The sequence below is a fragment of the Vespula pensylvanica genome, chromosome 5 (assembly GCF_014466175.1).
Source record: "Vespula pensylvanica isolate Volc-1 chromosome 5, ASM1446617v1, whole genome shotgun sequence".
Classification (NCBI taxonomy): Eukaryota; Metazoa; Arthropoda; class Insecta; order Hymenoptera; family Vespidae; genus Vespula; species Vespula pensylvanica.
In genome coordinates, this window is record NC_057689.1 from 428,301 (window position 1) to 448,477 (window position 20,177).

Sequence of the window (20,177 nt, forward strand, 5' to 3'; positions counted from 1 at the left end):
AAATATCGTGTATATACATATACATATACATATATACATATGTGTATATGTATGTATGTATGTATGTATGTATGATGTATATAAAAGTATGTGTATGCGTTGAACAAAAAATCGAATTTGGCGCGATGTTATACGATAGTTCGATAAGAACGAAAGGAAATCAATTACTTTGATATTATATAAAGTCTATTATTTGTGTTTACATTTAGAACGAGAGAAAAGTTGAGTGTTCTAGGACTGCGTGTAAAATAGAAGAACAAAAATAGATTATTCGGGTCAACGCCTCGCTTGAGATCATTTTCGTCAGTGAGTTTCCTTTCTATGTTAGTCTCGTAGGATCGTGACACGATGATTGTTGACAGCCCCCTTTAGGAAGGAGCTTGTTGGATCTTGTGTGAAAGAAGTGCGCTGTCAGTGACTTTGTTCTTTTAGTAAACGAAATCTCCAGATCGTTCTGCGATAGAAACCGTCTAAAGAAGAAACTTCAAAGTTTGTTTCGGTTTCGTCGAACGATTCCAATCGTCTATGATAGGAAGAAATCGCGAGAGAGAAAAAATGAGGTGAGTAAACTTCCCAAAAGCCACTAGCTTCTTGTTCGAACTTCTTTTACACGCCGCTTTTTCTCTTCTCTCCTCTTCTCTCCTTTATTTCGCTAAGCGTTCCCTTCTTGGAGATCACGCTTGGCAAGACATTATTTTGTAGTTGTTTTGGGCGATGTGCCAATCCAATTTAATAACATACGCGTAAAAATGCCCGGTCTTGTGGCGATTGTGCGATATTGTGCTGCTGAAGAAGAGGGAGAGGCGGGAAGAGATAAAGGCGGTACGTTAGCTGTCACATAGGGCCGCCATATTTTTTTGAATGACGTTTCATGTTTATCGTTGATTCTTTCTGCGGTAGACACAGGTGTTTTCTTTCGACGTTTATTTTCCCATCGATATTCAATAAATTCAACTAAAATGACAGACGATAATTTTTTTTTTACAAGATCATACGATGTACATATTCGTAACATAAAAGAGATACGATTACTTGATGTAATACAATCAGCAGTAGGTAATTGATGATTTGACCATAAACATTTTTTTTTAGCGGAAGATCACAAATAACGGCAATGAATGGAAAAAGGCCATCTTCGATGCCTATGAAACATCAGACTGAAACTTTGGCTCAACACTTCGACCTAATCAAATACATATGTGACTGTATGCATTTAAGATAATCGATTAGTCTTTTTCTTTCTTTCTTCGGTTTCTCATTGAAACAAACAAAATAATTGTTTTTTTTTTTCTGTTTGTAGCTTGGAATTCCGTATCAAGAGAATTAGACATGTGTTATAATCAGCCTCACTTGAATTCTTCGAATTACAGGAATGGTACTTCCGTTACATATTACCAAGAGTGCGAGCCGAATCCTCAACTCAAAGGTAAATAATTCTTGTCTCCTTTTCTAAAGAACAATCGTACTTAATGCAAGATCTGATCTTTATTTTTTTCTTATAGATTTTGAGCCATTCGATCTTGAAGCTTGGTGGGGACAACGCGTAGTTCAAAGTATTACCAGAAATGCGAGTTCCTAGTGCCAGGCTAAACTTGTTGGCTATAATCGAACGTTTTCAAACAGACATAAGAAGCAGAAGAGATAATCTCAAAGTTGTAAAAATAACTTTTGTCTTCTCTAGGAACAATGCATCGTATAAAAGAAAGAAGTGATGATGGTACACAAATATACACTAACAAATATACACGAACATATACACGAACACACAAGTATCCGATTGAGCGACTTGTGAACCTTTTGATAATGAGAATGGTGGTAGGTAAATATTATGGAAAAACAAAGAGGAAGGGAGAATAGCATTATTTTATGCACATGCTACGAAACAACATTCCTCTCACCTTTGATCGTATTTTAATGCAATGTTTCCTTTTACTTCGTCAGTTTAAGGAACGCACGTATTATATAAAATTGAAATTTTTACCTTTTCCTAGTTCTAGCGTTTGTAAGATTCAAGAGACGTAGTAATTAGGAAGACGTTGATGCATGATGAGTAATTTATTTTATTTCTCAAAGATGTAAGTATAGGCACTAGTTTATTCTGAAATTAAATTTTCTCTACTATTTAACGTGTTATATATATATATATATATATATATATATATATATATTTGATGTATATATATATAACACGCATTCAAATAAATATGTATATAAATAACAAATAATTCCGCGCGTTTTTTACATCTTTAAAGTAAGATTCATGTGGATAGAAAACTAACTTAATGCACAAAGCATTTAACAGATAATATAAACACGAGTGACAAAAGCACGCGGATAGATAGTCTTCAACGTATACTTCTAAGAATTTACACACCACACATACACACACACATACGCGCGCGCGCGCGCGCGTACACAGTATATATAATATATACACACATGGATTTTCACACTAGTTGCATTTTACATTATTAAAGATTTTGCTCTTCTCGGCACTCACGGAAAAGAAAATATTTATGTTAAAACAAAAATAGGAAAAAAATTTTCTAAACGTATTCTAGAATGATTATTATTAATATGAAAGAAAAGAAATGCTATATGCGATTAAAATAGTAGACGTAACTTGCAGAACTACTTCTGCGTAATTTTACGTATGTACACACACGTGCATGCATGCATACATACGTATATGTATGTATGATGTGTATATGTTCATAATATGTACATCTATGCGTGTATAGTAATTGTATAAGATTAATCGGATAGCGTTTTTAATGACAAAACAAAAAAGATTAGTAACCTTCTACAATGTGAGAGTTTCGTTAATTGCCCAATCACCTATTTATGTTCTTATTGTAACAAACTTTTGAACGATATGTACGACATTTTATTTAGCCTCCAGCCAAACGTTCGATGCACTCAAAAAATTCATCGTTCCTCAAACATTTGTAATTTTTCCCAATCATAGATCGTGCATGATGTAACGTGTTAGACTTTAAACGAGCTACGGTCTCTTCCAAACTAGATAAATTCCTTTCAATGGCACGTTTTTCACTATTTAACATCTGCTTGATCGACGAAGCTTTTCGTGAGAACAATGATACTGACTTTATGAAAAAATTATTATCGCGCTTTCGAATACCTACCGTATAGCCAACATTTAATCGTAGAAAATTGCGTATTTCAGTGATCGAAGTTTGCGTATAATTATCACGTTTTCGAGTTAACACCGTTTGAGTGGCACAATTAATGCCGGTACGGTTGATTTTAATGGACGTCCAAAGATTTTTCAAGAGTATTACTACTTTATCCGGGGGACTTTCCTGATATTTTTCTTCGCAATCCACAATTTCCAATTTTAAGTGCGCCGCCTTTGTACTGGCCTCGGGCGAATGTTTGATTTTCATTTGTCGATTGTTTGAGAATCCGATCACATATTCGTCATAAAAAATCCCGTTTTTATGCGATTCGATGCAGAGCAATTTTTCATCAACCTCGTTGGACACGATTTCCTTACTATCGCGATTATATCTCGTTGAAAAGCATTTTTCTTTAGATTCTGTCCTGTCGTTTATAAACGTTTGATCCTCTCCAAAATCATTTTTGAAGGATGTGTCATTTACAACATTTTCTACGTCGTCGTTTCCTTTCGAGTTCGTTTCGTGCTGCATCCAGGTTTGATTTCGATTCTTTTTTACGTTAGCGTTGTTATCGTTAGCTTTTAAATCCCTATAATTATGCGACTCTTCGATTTTGTTTTCTCTCTCATTGATACTTTCCTTTAAATCTTTCTCTCTCGAAGCTTGATTCTCCGATCGAAATTGCGCCTACGAATACGATCAGAAAAGCATTTGGAATATTTTATCGTAGAGAAATGTATCGACTTTTTACCCTTCGCTTAAGACTCTTCACAATTTCTCGCAGTACCAAATTTTGAGACCTCAGTTTGTTCGTTTCGGTATCGCACTCTTTGTCATCGGTTTTCCAAGTAAACTGTCTCAATTTCTTTATAGTTTCCGCAAAGTGTAGTCCGACTTTGGTCAAATTTTCCACGGCTGCGGGAGGAAGCTGAAAGGTACTTTCAAGAACTTGTAAAATCACGGATCGAACTCACCCTCCGCGGTAAGACGACACAAGGTTTTAACGTCGAGATCGAAGTGCTCCAAAGTTTCCAACAGATTCGCTAATTCGCGCGCTCTCGCTTCAAAGGATTCCTTTCGCGTCGCGTTTTCCTTCGTTTCCTCTTCAAGACGACGTATCTAAAAGAAGTTTGCTCGATTATACTAAAAAGCGATCTGGATAATTAACGACGTTTATGCGAAACGCGATGGAATTTAGATGCAAATGCATGTGTATCTATCGACGTAGTATATCGGAGAATGCATCGTCATCGGAAATTAAGTGGAAATTACTTTTTCCGGTTTCCGTTCGATGGGACTCTCGCGGTTCTAACGATCCGATCGGAGAGTTCGTTATATTAGATTTCGCAAATTAGATTTCGTATCGAGAGCGTTTGGGTCGCCTAGATGGAAGACGGAAGACCTCGAGATTTCTCTATCGAGCAGGCAGCAAAGTAGTGCACATGGCAAAAAAGTAGAGTAAGAAGAAAGTACTTTGATCGTACAATTCATCGCATACGGTTCACTATTGAAACCGAAATTGCATTCTCGATCTTTGAAAAGGAGTGTCGTATGGACTTTGGATCCATACCACGAAGGGATTTGGGAGCTATATTTACTTTGCGCTATCAAATATCTATTTCTTCTTCTTTGGCTGACTAGCAATTTGGCAGATTCAAAGATGTACCTTTTCTTTAGCTTCGTTGTAAAAACCGGATAATTCCTCGAGCTGTTTTTCCCTCTGTTCGTTTCGTATGCTTCTCGAAACGCTTTCTCGCTTCTTTTCAAGAGATTCCTCCACGACTTTGGCCTCGCTTCTGTAACGACAATGATGCGCTTGGAGATCGGTGATATTAACAAAAAAATTTCTAGTTTTTAGCTCGGACGTTTTTTACGGACGATGGATTAGTTATCAGACATAGATTTTCGAGTATTCGATCGAGCGATCGATCTAGAACGATAGCGCGAGTATTCGTGCGCGGGATAACGAGACAGAGCCGTTTACAATTATATCAGTTCTCTCTCTCTTCCCCTTTCCTCTTTCGCGAGCGAGCGCTAACGTAGCGATGTCTCGTATTGTAGCATAAATTATTGCAGGTGTAATCGCGCGGACAAACGATCGCTCTCTGCTCGGCTTAATCCTTCGTGTACTATGTCGGAATGCGAAATGTCATTTCTCTCTATCTCTCTTTAGACGAGTCGACAAACTAAGACCATCAAGCGTAAACGCATATATTCTATGTACGAGCACGTCTATTCGAATTTGCATCAACTCGCTTTCGATCGAACGGGTTCGTCGATGTATCCTCGTCCTTAACGCGGCTGTTGATCTATAGCTTTTTCATTTTCTCTCTGTCCCCTTTTACGATAACGGAAGAACGCATTATCAAACGCAATGGCGAGCTCGAGTAATTCGATCTAACGGATACAGCTCGAATTTCTTCTTCGAAAATTTTTTTGCCCTTATCTTCCCGTGTCCCTTACGCGTCGCGATTTATCTGACCGTCCCAACGAAATTTATCATCCAAACGTGTATTCTATGCTCCGTTGTGTCTATGTGTGCACATTGCTTTCTGGCTGGTGTCAAGCTAGATATGTACGACGATAAATACATCGCGTCTCAGGTTATGACGCACGCATAAAGATCCCGTGTGTTTTACGTGCTTAAACGCGACTCTTCGCGCTTCCCACTGTCCAGATGGATCTCATATATTCTACATTAATCGACGAATATTCTAAAAACTTTTGAAGCTTCGTTCGATAATAATATCAACGATGACAATAATGAAAGGACCGAGATTGTAAGCGCGTTTTGCAAAATTATCCCTTAGGAATTTCATTTATTTGACCGATTTAACCTGCTGCCGAAACTTTATTAAGTACGTAGTTTATCTCCGAACGGACTTCGAGCACGTTTCGAATGGAATTTATTTTACACGGAAACGCGAGCACATAGAGACGCTTTTTCACCAGAGTTTGTTTCTCTTTGTTTTATACCACGAACGATTTCGTTTATTGGAACGGTTCTACCGCGACCCTCGATTCACGATTGATTTCGGTTGGAAGAAGATTATGACGTGGCCTCGGGGAAAAAATCGAGGAGAAAGAAGAAAAAAGAGAAACGAATGAAAGAAAAAAAGAGCAAAAAAGAAATAAAAAGGGGAAAAAAGGAGAAATGGAGGAAGAAAAATGGAAATTGCCCTTTGGACAAACAAAGCTCGGAACGGGTTGAAAGATATTACCCGTTGTTGAATTTTTCAAACCGATATTCAATATTATACCGCGAATCGCACGTGCCGATCGAATATACCAGCAATTGAATTTCTCACGGATTCCTTTTACTATAGAAATTCGAGATACTATCCGCTCGTACGAACAACCAACTAACCAGCTGGAGGATGAGGAAGGATAAGGGAATGCATGCTCGATCCAGCTCGACTAATCAAGATTAATGGGAATCGAGATGGATCGACGTACTTCCGCCGATTCGTCCGTTGCTTTTCTCTGCGATTCCGTCGTCCTATGTATGTATAATATCTATGTATGTATGTATGTACGTATGTACGTACGTACGTACGTATTTATATATGTATGTAGCTAAAACGTTATACGACTTGTTAATTAATCAATCTACTCTGTTTCCGTTTCCGCGAATCACCTCGGTCAAAAATGGTGTCCGAATTTTATCGGGCGCAATTATCTCTCGAGCGATCTCTCGATCTTTCTTCGTCAAATGCGCTAAATCTCCATTTAAAATAATATCCGAACAAACGGTACGTACAACCGATCCAATGATTTCTTTTACCTCATCCGCTCTGCTTTTTTCCGTCCACGCATTGCCGTGTTTTTCCAAAGATCCCTCTCGTTCTCCGTCTCTTTCAACCTTATTCTCATTTCCGTGACGTCTCGCAAGCATTCCTCGGCGAATCTTTGAATCTCTGAGGATTAATCGACGATTTCTTTTTTTCTTATCCTTCGATGCATGTTTCGTCGGTATATATCGCGCTATATACGTACGACGGCTCCGACATCGAGCAAAAAATAATATAGTACGTGTTTGTGTTAGTATACTTGTTCGAATCGTGGATGAAAAAACAGATCGATTTGATTGCACGATCACGTCCAATTTCGTAATCCATGCGAATTGGCCATTATTTCGGACTGTACACGATCGAAATTACTTCCGATTGCTTCTCGAAGCAACGGAGGTTAACGTTCATTAAATTATTATTTAATTCGAAGGTTATATCCTACCTTGGTTTTCGAGAGTCAGACGGTCGAATCGTGTTTCTCGATGCTTCTGCGATCGTAGTTTCATCACGAAAGCTTGCTGTAGTTGAACGAACTTTGCATTTACCTCTTCGAGCTTCCTACGCAATTGTAGCGTTTCCTGTCGTTCCTCCAAGTGATACATTACTAAATACAACTTTTCGATTAGACCTTACGTTATCCGCTGTTTTTCATCGAAAAAAGAAAATATTGACTTCGCAGTCGTTCATTCTCCGTCGAGGAATCGACGTGTAATAACATCGTTTCACAGGAAAATCATTCTCCTCCTTTGCCTCGTAAACAAACATGACGTAACCTTCGAACAGAACTTTCCGATTCGCTTGACGCCACAGATGTATGCGAATACTCCTAACATCCTTGTCTCTCTTCTTTTTCTTTTCTGACAAGCAGTTTTCGCTGGAAGTTAACCGCGAAAGAATTAATCGATCAAGAATAAATCGAATCTTTTCTGTTCCATGTTCCGATCTATCGTTAAACTTTAATTCTTTTTACTCTTGGATCTTAAGTATTAGATAAGTACGCGCTCGAATTTCTCGTTAAACGAACGTCGTCTCGAAACTTTTTCTTTTTGTCGTTTCTTTTATTGCTTTTTTTTTTTTTTACTCTTACGATATAATCTTCCGTTTTACTAAAGTGACATAGCATTGAAGCTATCGTTGCACGTCGCACGGCGTGAATAATTCCGTGAAAAAAACAATTTGGTCGCTTGACACGCGGAAATGATAATAACTTTGTTAGTTCCATCGAATGTCATACGAATATCGCGTTACATAACGCTTTTTGTTAGAGCATGGTGCAGCCAAAGGGTTAAATATCTTTGAGCTTGTACAGAGAATGTGGATACCTAGGTGTCGCGTGTAAAAAAGAGGTAAAAATAAAATGGTAGGAAAGAGAGATAGGAAAGGATCTTTTCTGTTTCGCGTTAATGATCCCACCATTCTCATTTTTCACGATGGAAGCGAAATACGAACAGGATAACTCTGCAGGGACATCGCGCTGTGCGTTGGACATCCTGGATGTTATAGCCATGTCTTGTATCTCGGAAACAACAATGTCAGACAAAAATAAACGAGTACGAGAATCCGCTTCTTGTCGCGTCTACTTCATGTCACGACATTTCCAACGGTTTTCGCGAAAAGAGAAAAAGAGAAAGATTGAAAGCCATTGGTAGATACGCTTCGATCTATCTCTAATCACCAGAAGAGTGATCACCAAGACTCGCTTTCGGTATGGATGCGCTCGATAAAACACAAAATTGCTTTTATGCCGTTACTACCGGCGTTGTTAATCGTTTCTATTTTTATGTTTCGTCTTATTTCGACGGAAATCCCCAAAGATTTATCTTTTATCCCCCCGAGTTCCTTTATTAATGCGCTAAACCGTGCTCATTGTTCGCGATTCGGTTGATCTTTCGTCGCGAAAACGATGGAAAACGAGGATATGAACTCGATTAAAAGTTTCAAGACTGATTTCAAGAGCGAAATATGCTTGCATAAAGTTTCGAGGGTGTGGACTATCTTGAAAAAACTTTTGGTCATTGGCGGACCGAGAAAGAAGAAGAAGAAGAAGAAGAAGAAGATCGTCCTTCTATTTTTTCTTTCTCTTTTGTTTCCTTTTTTGTTCCTCTCTTTTCTGGCAAAAAGATTGTCGAAAGGAATACGCTAAAGTTTCAACGTCAGAAGGACCCCTATCTTGACATAGAATCTACTCGCTATTGCGTTCTTTCCAATCTCGATCCTGTCGAACTTTAATGAGGTTCCTAGCTATTGGATGACGGTACTCCTCACGGTACGTTTTCGCTGTAACGCTGACATGTAATTCGCTTGCTCGTATCTCTTTGGCACGTACTTGTCGAAGATAGCAACAGGTACAGAAAGAAAATTTTAGAGTAAAAACGTTGATGGGAAGGATAGCCGTCGTCTTATTTTCTGTGCTTCCTCTTCGATTTATATCAACGGAAAGAAAGAAGGAGATAGCCTTTGGCGTGCGACTCGGGGCAAGAGTCTGCGTCGAATGGAGATTGCATAAGATATTCTAGATGGAAGTGCCTAAAATGAGGAAAAGGAAGAGAAAGAGGCCGATGCTGTTTGAAAAATCGGAAGAAATTGGTAGCAGGAAATAGATGAAAATAGATAAGGTTACTTGGTGAGTCGAGTCAAGGATGAGCTTACAAGTTCGAATTTTAACGAGACCTTACGCGGACAAAAGAGAAAGAGAGGATCGAAGAAATTGGCCGAGGAAGGACCTTCGATGATATTGACCCACACGTAGAAATGCAACAGGTTCGTCTTTTTTTTTCTTTTTCTTTTTTTTTTCTCGAAGAACGTGGATACTTCTTCGAGCGGACTCGCAGGAGGACGAGCAAGTACGTCTATACGCGTTAATCTTGACCGATCGTCCGAGTACTTTTTCAACGATTATAATTATATTTTGACGATCGAGGATAAGGCGATCGCGAGATAAATGATAGGAAAGAAAATTCTGTTTCGATAATCTCTCGGCACAAAATGAACGCGTAGAAGTCGATCTTTGGCGAGGCATCGAGTAAATGGCAAAGGAACGGCTCGTCGATGAGAATTATTCGAGTGGCTAATCGATCTGGCTTCGTCGTAGAACAGACAACATTCCATGTAATTCCGCGTCGTCCGGAGGATGCTATTCGAATTTGCGGAGGAGTCGGAAGCAACGCGTAGAACGTCACTTGAATCATGGTCTTCGGAGGTATTAAGTACCATTGTTCGATGACGTTTGAGAATTCATGCGGGGAAATATCTCGGTGTTTCTCTCCGTGTCACCTTTGACACGGATATTAAACGTCTTTACTCTTAAACGTCGATTTGACGTCTAGACTACGAGAGGTGGACGATTTTCAGATCGACAGTGTGAAATAAATCCACCTATTTATCACCGCGCGTATTATCGGCGTCATTCATTGTCAAGAAGGATATAAATAATTTTACGACGAGTCGCGAACAAAATGACGCAAATCGGGTAGCTAATTCTTTCGTGTTTTATCATCTAATCATCGAATGTCGTGCGATGCCGTGCGGTCACTTTCGCTCTCTCTCTCTCTCTCTCCCCCTCTCCCTCCCTCTCTCCAGGGTAGAATTTCATTACCATAATTGTATTAAGTTTTATCTTATCATGGCAGACGAGCGTGAACCATGGTTTATTGTTAAATATCATCTCGTTTCACGAGATATTTATGCATGAGACGCGTTGCACGGGAATATCTGTTTCGAATTTTCCTAACCGATTGAGTTTAACGAAGACGTGGAAATGATGAACTTTTGACTGGATCGTTCAACGTTCATCAACGTAAAACGATCTCTTAAACGCATACGCTCGAATTCGATCTATAAATCTATCGCAAACATCGATAGAAACGGAACGCATCAGCGTACTTCCTACAGCCGCAATTATTTCGAATAGAAGGAAAGGCAGAGCGAGAGGATGAGGGAGGAAGCTTATTACGCCAATCGTGGTACTGTGAGGTATTTAATTAGCCCTGGTTATCTATCAACCGATCATCGAAAATCTCTCGTCGAATTAACAACGATTATGGTAGCGCGCTGCGTATGTGCGCTTTCTATTACTTATGGAAAATTCATTAAAATTTATATTATCGCTCATAAGTAACTTGATTCTCAGTTGAAAAAAATAGCTATCGTTATTACATTACATTAATGAATTATGCCGAATAGGATGCCTTTAACATTTATCAATTTATCGAATTATTTCCATCGATGTACGATCAAGCGAGCTCATAGAAATTCGCGGAATGCAGCGGAACTCTGTTTTGCCTTTCTATTTCGTCAATCGCTTCACGCTTCATTAGCTGCGCTATTTCTCCCGGAAGTTTCATTAAAAGTACGCTTTGTATGTTCGTATGAATATTACTATTTTAATCGTATGAAAATATTTCCGCTCGTGTTCTCCTTCGGTTTCTTGGGATGTAGAGAGAAAGAGAGAGAGAGAGAGGGAGGGAGAGGGGGAGAGAGAGAGAGAGAGAGAGTGGAAGGGAGAGAGAAGGAGATAGAGAAATATGGAATGCAAGATCGTTTCTATGGGGGAAGGGCAAATCCTCTAATTTATAACGGTAGCCAAGGGGAAAAAAAACTCGTAGAGAATAAAAGAAGAAAGAATTCAAGATAAAAGAAGAAAGAAGAAAGTAGAAAAAAAAAGCGTCACACGATCGGACAACGAAGAAGGAGGTGTAGTACCCCGAAGGTGTTAGCTCGAGCGAGTTTCGAGGTGAAACGCGTGCGCGAGTGGTTTTAATCGGGGGCGGAGGGAAGGGTGGGAAGCAAGGGTGGCAGCGGAGGCGCGGTCACGGGGCAGAGAACAGTTGCTCCCCAGTTGGCTTTGGTACGCGTTCCGCGGCTGGCCTTCCGCATCTCGATTTTTCCCTCGTCTCGTTTTGGATCTTCCCTCGAAATCTTTTCTGTCGTGTCGCGACAAGATATCGTCCTCGTCCTCGTCCTCGTCCTCGTCCTTTGTCTCTACGTCGAGCAAAGGAAAGAAATAACAGAAGGACGGTACGAGGCAACAACGAGACCGAACGAGGAGCCCAATTTCAAGGAAGATCCTCACCGTCGGTGAGATGCTACACGAAGGAATGCGGGAGTCTTCGATGGTAAACTTTTCTTCTTCTTTCTTCCTTTTTTTGTATTTTTTTTTCTTGTAAATCTTCGACCCCTTATGTTTTTTTTCTAATTTTTCCTTTTCTCTCTAGTATTCTTTAGTTCCGTAGGAATCCGTAGAAACGATGAATCACGGGCGAATTCTACGACTCGTTGCGTGCTAAAAAGAGAAAAGGATCGATCGATCGCGATCGCGCCACGGCGGACTATACACTTTTCTTGTTTCTTTTTATTTCTCGCGAACATTCGACATTTCTCGTCGAGACATCGAGACGTCGAGACAGCGATTGGGTATCGATTCTCATTTCGCTTATAACAGGAACGTAGTGTATAAGCGCGCGTCGAACTGTCTATCTACATTCGTATAACGAAAAAACGTGGGACACGGGGAAGTACGTATCAAATCATTTTTTCTATTATTTTTCTGCGCAAATTACTATCGCGAGACCTCTTCCTCTTTTTCTTTTCATAAATCTTAGAAAAACAAAGAGCAACATCAGGACGATGCTTTTAAAACATTGATCATTTTCTTCTCGCAAGTTAAATTGGTCGTTTATTAAATGCGAAAGAATACGAGTAGCCATTATATTTATCTTTTAAAATCAGTGCGCGTTATTCTTTCGGATAATATTACCTCGAATAAGAATGGAAAAAGTACTTGTTTCTTTGCGCTTTACGTTTCTATCGACGATGAGTCTCCGCTAAGTCTCTCTCTCTCTCTCTCTCTCTCCCTCTCGATATTAAGCTCCAATGGCAAGGAAAGATTTGGCTTTACTCCGACCATGCTGGACAATTTGTTGTTTGGTTCTAAAGTTAAATCGCGTAAATTCTCAAACGGCAGCTATTAAACCGATTCTCGATTTGGGTCGTAACGTGATCGAGCGAATACTTCCACTCTTTAAATCATGATCTCCTTTTGCTATTTGCACGTTTAATAAAATTCATTTTCTCTCTCTCTCTCTCTCTCTCTCTCTCTCACTCTGTGTGTATCTGTTTCTCTTTCCGTTCGACATTTCTACCTACATACATACATACATATTGACGTCGCGTCGCATGATGAATGGCGCGTCAACATCACAAATCGACTACGCCGTCGATCGTGACAAATCCGATACGTTTCGAGTTCATAAAGAGATTATTATCCGATACTTCGGCATAAGTTTATTCAGATACGTTTCTAAATTTTTTCGTTTAATTCTTCGAAATCGCTCGGTCTAACAGAAACAATAGGATGGAAGCGATAAAATCGATTCGTCGGATCAGTCGACTTTTTCTCGTGGTTCTACGAGATCCTTTTTGGATGGAAAGGGTGAAACTCCGTCCTGGATAAGCAGGGAAAAGAATGATAGGGATACAACGATACGGTGGAACGTTAATGTCTCTCATCCATGTTCAAAGATATTTTCAGTATTTGGACGTTCTTTTTCGTCGATCTGCGGTAGACGCGACCTACTGCCGAGCTTGCCGCCGGTATCATAGCAATAGCCATTAACAGAGTTTTCCTGTTCCCTGCGTGAAAGCCACGCAAGCTAGAGATTGTGGTCATGTGTTAATTCCATTTTCATCAAATTTTATCTTTTTTTTTTTTTTTTTTTTTGCAACGTAAAAATTTACTTAAAGGCTTGACGCGATCTTTGTTTCTCTGCTTCTCTCGCGTCGCCTTTATTTTAGCTTTGTCACGCAAACGAAGCTAAAAGCTTCACAGAGAATATGATTAATTATATTTTGAAAGTTTAGTTTAGTTATTGCCGTTCGTCGAGAACAAAGGAGCGAAATAGGAAGTCGAGTAAACATCACGAGTGACATTGCTGCTAATCGCGTGAACGTCGAGTGAACTTAGGGAAGATGGGCGGTATTTAAGGCACTTGCATCGTTTCTTCCTCCTATCCTTCTTCCTTCCAGTTTCTAGTTCCGGTAATAATAAAATTGAATACCGCCTCAATGTCGTCGAGAGAGTTGACAATGATCGAATTAAACGGCGCGAAGTACCGCTATTTCTTTGACACTTGGATCGTTTTTGCATCGTTGGAAAAGCGTCTTCGAAAGAGATTCGTTTAGAGAATCTCCATAATTTCCATAGCGATTTCTTTACGGCGAATTGGCACGTTCCTTTTTGGATTGGCGCGAAAATATTGGAATTTGAACGGCAAAGGAAAGGGGTTACCCTTATCGGGTCATCGTTTTATCGCCTCGTTCCTACTTTTAATCCAAAGAATCGCGACTTCGTCTTACTTCCCGTTTTCAGGGTAAATTTGGACAAAGGCCACGTGTCACCGTTCTTAAAAAGTATCTCCGAATTGCTTAGAACGACTCATCGTTCATCAACGGAAGTAGGTCGACGCGTGCTCGGAATTCGATCCTTTCGTGTTTCGCGTTCGAGTTATTCTTTCATTGTCACCAGGAAAGAAGAGACGCGTCCATGTACCTGTATACGTACATAATAGATACACGTCGATAGAAATATACCTTTTAAAATCGTAGTTAGAACGAAGATCCATTAGGATGATCTTACTTACGGGGAATAGGAGAAGAGTGAACAAACAGAAACGTGTTACGGCCATCTCATAGGACGATGTAGCGCCTTGAATAATTCATATGTTATTCGCGCTCCATAGATCATTCATAGGAACGCGCGCGTTTTATAAACTTGTGGAACTTCTCAAGCGGATTCACGTATCGAGGCATGGTCGAGAGACTTTTCAATTATAGATTTTACAAGCATCTTCCTTCCTTCGGGCAAGTATCTAACTAGTTATCAACATTGTATTAAGTTGGACAAACTTTCCTACCGCGTATACCTATGCCAGACTGTAATTTCCTCTTTTCTTCTTTTCCATTTTTCCTTTATATTTCTAGCAAAAAAAAAAGAACTTTTCCAAAAGATTCGAAATCACATCAACCACCCTCGATCTAACGAGCTTCTTTACGTTATCCTCGCGATTACTTATTTTCTTGTCCGTAGTCGTTTGCCAAGAAAAATTTCGTCTCTTTCTTCTTTCAGAAATTATAACGACGAAAATATATTCTTCGTGAAGATTTTTGCAGCAACGCGTATTTGCTAGATGCTGTCATAAACGGTAGCGCTTAGGAGAATACGACGCGAGGCGATCTATAAATAAAATTATTTTAGTCTCGGTGTCTAGGAGGAAAATAAATATAGTTTCTTCTTTACGAGCTCGGTGCGAGAGCGTGCAGGATGTAATAGCCTAATGAACTTAATGTGTCTTACTATGCCGGTTGCTTGTCTACGAACGTTTGGTTACATCTTACTCTCCCGAGACCGAGCCGATGTCTTTCTTCATTTGCGATTAATTGCTTTCGTTCTTCATAGTCGATTAATTGTCAAGCTGGTTCAACGACGGTGCGATATTCTTCTTTATTCGTATGATAGAAAAGGATGAGTGGATGGATGGAGCGCCTAATGAAAGTTTTAATCTCGTTAAATTCCATTTCTTCTTTTTTCGAGCGACATCGATCAATTAAGAACGATACACGTCGCGACTGTAGGTCGGAAAGCGCGCAGAAAAGCGCGCAGAAAAGCGCGTAGAAAAGCGCGTTTTCGAGTTTACCCGTGCCAGTTCTTGCCCGCTTCTCTTTTCCTTTCCAACGCTTCCTCCTTTTTGCTCCTGAGAAGATACTTGCGCGAGTAGAAGGCGGATAAAGGGTGACTCCGTGGGGAGCATATTTTCCTTTCGTCTCGTCCTCTATGGATCTTTTTATTTCCTTCTTCGTTCTTGTTTCATCGCCGTGGACGTCGATAACCAGAAACTTTCGATCGTCCTTCGGGCATATTATATTCTGGCCTCTGTTTTTCAAATATACCAAAAAAAAAATTGAATCTGTTATTCGATATCTCGAAAGCAATATCGGAGACCACCCTTAACGCTTTTCCGTCTACAGAATATGTCAATTTGCAGGGCTACGATATCTCCGACTAATATCAACCCGTAAAAATATCGTAAAATTTACGTAACTTTTCCTATGAATTCCAAAAAAATAAATCTATTTTTCAGTGATCTTAAGCTTTTCTCGAAGACTTGATTAACCTCTTTGCGGTCGTCGAAGAAGACTGATGCGATGAAAGATTTCGATTTTTCCCTCTCTTTGTCTTATGAATGTAGTCTCAACTTTTACGACGATGGATCCTTTGGAAATAACTCTTAATCCCTCGTTCTAAATTCGTAACGTCTTAAGGATATCCTTAAGAACGTTGTGCTTCTTATCTTCGAACGGAAGAACTAGTTAAAGGAAGATGGAAGGTGAATATCTATCTGGCGCGATTGCGTCGTTAGTGATATATTATACCGATTTACATAATAAATAGCTCGTGCAACGTCGATAATGCGATCGTTATACACTCGACAACGTTGTCGCGTCGTAGGATTATCCCAGTCATCTTTGCTTCTCTAGAAGTACAAATATTTTCGTGTTTATCGTTAGGAGGATATCGTTCTTCGTTGCGAGACGATATAATTATATAGGAATTTTTCAAACGGATCGAAGAAAAATTAGAAACTAATTAGTTCACTCGGAACGATCCTACGGTAACCGATTTTCGAGTCACTGGATGGATTCGTTTCGATTCGGTTTACTAATCGTTTGGTAATTAGAACGAGTCAATCTCGTCGAGAGACTACTTGTTCTTTCATAGTTTGTTCGAAACTGTTAGATACGATTGTTGGCTGGTATTTTACACTCGCTGTAAAGTCATTTAAATTCTCTTTATTCAATCTATAATTTGTTTGAATTTTCTTTAAATCCTTTTTAAATTCTTTGTATTTTATTGAATTTCCCGCTTTATCGATAATAACAAACGGAGGAAAATAATGCAATCGTAGAATTCTCAGAATATTCAAAGTTATCGATTCGTGCGATTATTCTAGCGTGTTCATGGCGAGCGGAACAAAAGAGAGAAAAAAAAGACGATATCGCGAATGCTGGATAGTCGAAAATAGGACACCACGGCGATGTCAAGTTGTGCGTGTTTCACTTTTTGAGGAAAAAAGAACGTAGCAGGGAAGAAGTAAAAACATGTGGAGCTTCAGTTTTTCCCTCTTATGTGTACTTACGTATGTGTGCACACACATACGTACACATAATGTTTTATGGGTTGTTTTTTTTTCTCAGAAACGCAATATATCGTTCGGATCTAATGCTCTCTCCTTCTTTCATACGCCTATTTTTTTCCACCATTTCGTAGTATCAACGTCATTAAATTTCTTCCGAGTAAACATTCTCGTAATTTGATAAAATATTCTTGCGAGATTCCATGAAATAAAAACGAATCGAACTATTCGATTACGCGTTGCGCTAGCTCGACGTACAAATTATTTTCGTCGCTAATAGCGGATCCCGCGATCGTGGTTATCTCGAGGCTGTCTAACAAACGTTCGTTTAACTACACGAGAGAACATCGAGAAGTAATAAAAAATCTTGCATAATGGGACTTTACGTAATTGCAAAAACAAAAAGAAGAAAAAAGAAAGAAGAAAAAGAATAAAAAGCAAAAAAAAAAAAAAAAAAAGAAGAAGAAACGCGCGCGTTTCGTGGTTGAAACGGGCGTTTGCTCGATTGTATTCTTACTCTCTTATGAAAAGCAATTTCGGCAAACCAGTCAAAAATGTCGCAGATCGATTTTAGGATTTTTCTTTAGGGAAAACGATTCGATCGCAATGCTTGGTTACCGGAGAGGAAAAACAGTCGCTAGGACATGTAACCTCGTCGAAACCCGACAACCTGGAATACAATCGTTTTCGATATATTCACCGGTGAAATTGCATCCACTACGAAGCTATTTTTACGGTGAGTTTAAAGCGATTTCCATTCGGCACTCGAATCGTTTCCCGACTCTTCCAATTTTCGTGTTCTACCGAAATGAAAATCTTCTTTTCTATCTTTGATATTTGCCTTCGACGATGTAGATATGTACATGCCATACATACGCGCAGTCTACTGCACCTGTCGCGATCAGTCTTTTTCTTTGTTTCTCTTTCGATTCGGAGAAACTAATTCGCGCTCGTATTTCCGAACTTTTCTTACTTCCTCGGACGGCGAAACTATAGTAGATATATTTTCTGGCATGGTTCACGCGATCCTGCTGAAAATCTTCTTAACGCGGCACATTTGATATAATATAGAGGAGATTCTTCGTAGATCGCGATGACACATGTTTTTAACCTCGAAGAACATCTGGGAGAAACGCCAATAGGAATTTTTGAATAATTTTCATCTTCGGCTTTACGTACCTCGATATCTCACGTCGTCATCGCATACGATGTACAACGCATTTTCGCGAGCACACGTAAGACGTTCCTTTAGGTGTACATACCTACAGAATAAATTTGCTCAAATTTTCTGACGGTTTACGAAACCGAAATATATTTTCTTTTATGCATCGATCGGATGCGATAACCTTGATTACGTTAAAATTTATCCATTTATTTCCTTTTCATTGCTCTCACTAACGATCGTATAAATAAAATCGGCTTGGTGTTTAATCATTGACGGTATCAACAAAAAGTTTTTCTCTTATTTTATCGCGTGACAATCGATTCGAAAAACGCTTCGATCGTTTCAGTTTCATTCCACAATGACTATTGCCTTTTTGCGCGCAAGAGAATAAAAATAAAAATGCACCCAATAGAGACGAGAGAGAGAGAGAGAGAGAGAGAGAGAAAGAGAGAGAGAGAGAGAGAATGTGTTTCGAATCGATATCCAGAACATATTTGGTAATATCGGAGAATCGTAGATTCTTAGGGGAAGTACGTAGATACGTCTGAGCTTGCCAAGTAGGTATATTCGGTTTACGCGAATCGCGTTTGCGCGGCTTACGCGACAAATTGCCACACATTAGTTGAATAGAGTAATTACTGCTCGGTAAATTAATATTGGCAACAGGAAGGTGTCAGGGATGTTATCACGAAACGAGATTATCTTAGAAACCGATCGAGGAAATGAGAGATAATTGATATGGAAATCTATTCGATCGTAGATGTTCGCAATCGAATAAAGGAAGGACCCGATCTCTTGGATGCAACGTTACCACGAGGACGTAGGTGAATAGAGAATCTGTGAAAATACTCGTTGAAAATGCATTGGCGCGAGTTAACGACACGATGGTCGACTAATCGCGCCGACGGAAAATGTTCGACAGGGTTCTATCAAGGCCCAAGTATCGATATTCGATGTTACTATCGATATACGACGACGTTGCGCACGTGTCTTCTGGCATTTACCTGTAAACAATGAGAATTAATGAATACGGTGATAACATTGCCAATCAATGCGCTTTTCATCGGGTATTTAACTAGCGGATCTGTAAAATTTCCACTGACGTTTATATGATAAAAATTGATCTTCTCTCTTGATCGAATCGCAATAGAAATCGATTACTAGCTTATCGCCAAAATGGAAATTCATTAACACGACGAATGGACGTTCTTCTCCGAGCTAACGCCCAAACTTACTGCACGCTTTCGTACTGGAAATCGTCGCGACCCTTACAATTTGCTATTAAAGTTTTGCAATTTCCTGAATTTACCATGAATCTCCAACGAAAAATTCATCGCGTTGAAAGGCCGAACTATCTCGGATAGATAATTCTCTTTACTTTCCCTCTTACTCTAATTTTCTCTTTATTTCTTATTCATTTTCTTACTCCCTAAGTCACCCATTCCTCTTCTCTTTCGGTTTAAGGCTCGCGCGTACGCTCAAGAACTGAACTGATTAATGAAATCCTCCCTTGTTTCAGGTGTTGTCGTTGTTTACTTTAGTTTCGCTAATCAAGTACAAACTTCTTTTGACGTGCGATTTGAATTTTCAAACCAAGCAAGTAGGTGTATATTTTTTGTTTTTAACTTCCATCGCGTTTTACACTTGCAAATCTTTATTGCGTTTGAAAACTTTGCCGAGTACTCGTGTTGAAGTCTCTTAAGATATGGATAATTGTAACTAAAAATGTCTTAGGTATATCGTTAACGGAATATAGAGAGCGAGAGGTAGGAATACACTCGCAAGAGTTCCTTCAACGCGTAGATGCAGGGCATGTACGTGGGTGTATATCAAGACCACGCCCTCATTCGTCTTCGAGAACGGAAACGACGCATCGAGTTTCGAATAAATTCTC

General features: G+C 39.4%; 3 protein-coding genes across 10 annotated transcripts in view; 2 read left to right on the forward strand and 1 right to left on the reverse strand.

Moving 5' to 3' along the window:
* The first annotated feature begins 193 nt into the window (after positions 1 to 193).
* On the forward strand, positions 194 to 2,806 carry LOC122629701 (MAPK regulated corepressor interacting protein 2-like). Of its 3 annotated transcripts, none has more exons than XM_043813440.1 (4): positions 194 to 560; positions 1,093 to 1,205; positions 1,301 to 1,426; positions 1,503 to 2,806. In XM_043813440.1, the coding sequence occupies exons 1-4, from the start codon at positions 526 to 528 to the stop codon at positions 1,577 to 1,579; spliced, it is 351 nt and encodes a 116-aa protein (XP_043669375.1). In that variant the 5' UTR covers positions 194 to 525; the 3' UTR covers positions 1,580 to 2,806. The 3 variants fall into 3 exon arrangements, with proteins under 3 accessions (XP_043669375.1, XP_043669377.1, XP_043669376.1); XM_043813442.1 differs by lacking the exon at positions 194 to 560 and adding an exon at positions 641 to 822; XM_043813441.1 differs by lacking the exon at positions 194 to 560 and adding an exon at positions 847 to 998.
* Positions 2,807 to 2,891: 85 nt separating this feature from the next.
* Positions 2,892 to 20,177, reverse strand: part of LOC122629700 (trichohyalin-like) — a 44,527-nt gene continuing 27,241 nt past the window's right edge. The window contains exons 2-8 of the mRNA XM_043813438.1: positions 7,374 to 7,535; positions 6,925 to 7,057; positions 4,807 to 4,936; positions 4,115 to 4,259; positions 3,892 to 4,055; positions 3,147 to 3,827; positions 2,892 to 3,065 (exon numbers count right to left, since the gene is read on the reverse strand). Coding sequence (XP_043669373.1) covers positions 2,892 to 3,065; positions 3,147 to 3,827; positions 3,892 to 4,055; positions 4,115 to 4,259; positions 4,807 to 4,936; positions 6,925 to 7,057; positions 7,374 to 7,535 — 1,589 coding nt within the window. The remainder of the gene's footprint in view (positions 3,066 to 3,146; positions 3,828 to 3,891; positions 4,056 to 4,114; positions 4,260 to 4,806; positions 4,937 to 6,924; positions 7,058 to 7,373; positions 7,536 to 20,177) is intronic.
* Positions 11,805 to 20,177, forward strand: part of LOC122629699 (glutamate receptor ionotropic, NMDA 2B) — a 60,317-nt gene continuing 51,944 nt past the window's right edge. For 2 of the 6 annotated variants that reach the window (XM_043813430.1, XM_043813431.1), the window contains exon 1: positions 11,809 to 12,045. The gene's annotated coding sequence lies outside the window, so the exon portion shown is untranslated. Of the gene's footprint in view, positions 12,046 to 20,177 lie in introns of all 6 variants that reach the window. The other 4 variants (XM_043813426.1, XM_043813427.1, XM_043813436.1 and 1 more) reach the window with 3 other exon arrangements.

What these genes read in the sequence shown, in the direction of transcription:
- LOC122629701 (XM_043813440.1), top strand. Translation starts at nt 526, where the DNA reads ATGATAGGAAGAAATCGCGAGAGAGAAAAAATGAG. An exon ending in AATCAAATACATATGTGACT is followed by an intron (nt 1,206 to 1,300) that starts GTATGCATTTAA and finishes TTCTGTTTGTAG; the next exon opens with CTTGGAATTCCGTATCAAGA. An exon ending in GCCGAATCCTCAACTCAAAG is followed by an intron (nt 1,427 to 1,502) that starts GTAAATAATTCT and finishes TTTTTCTTATAG; the next exon opens with ATTTTGAGCCATTCGATCTT.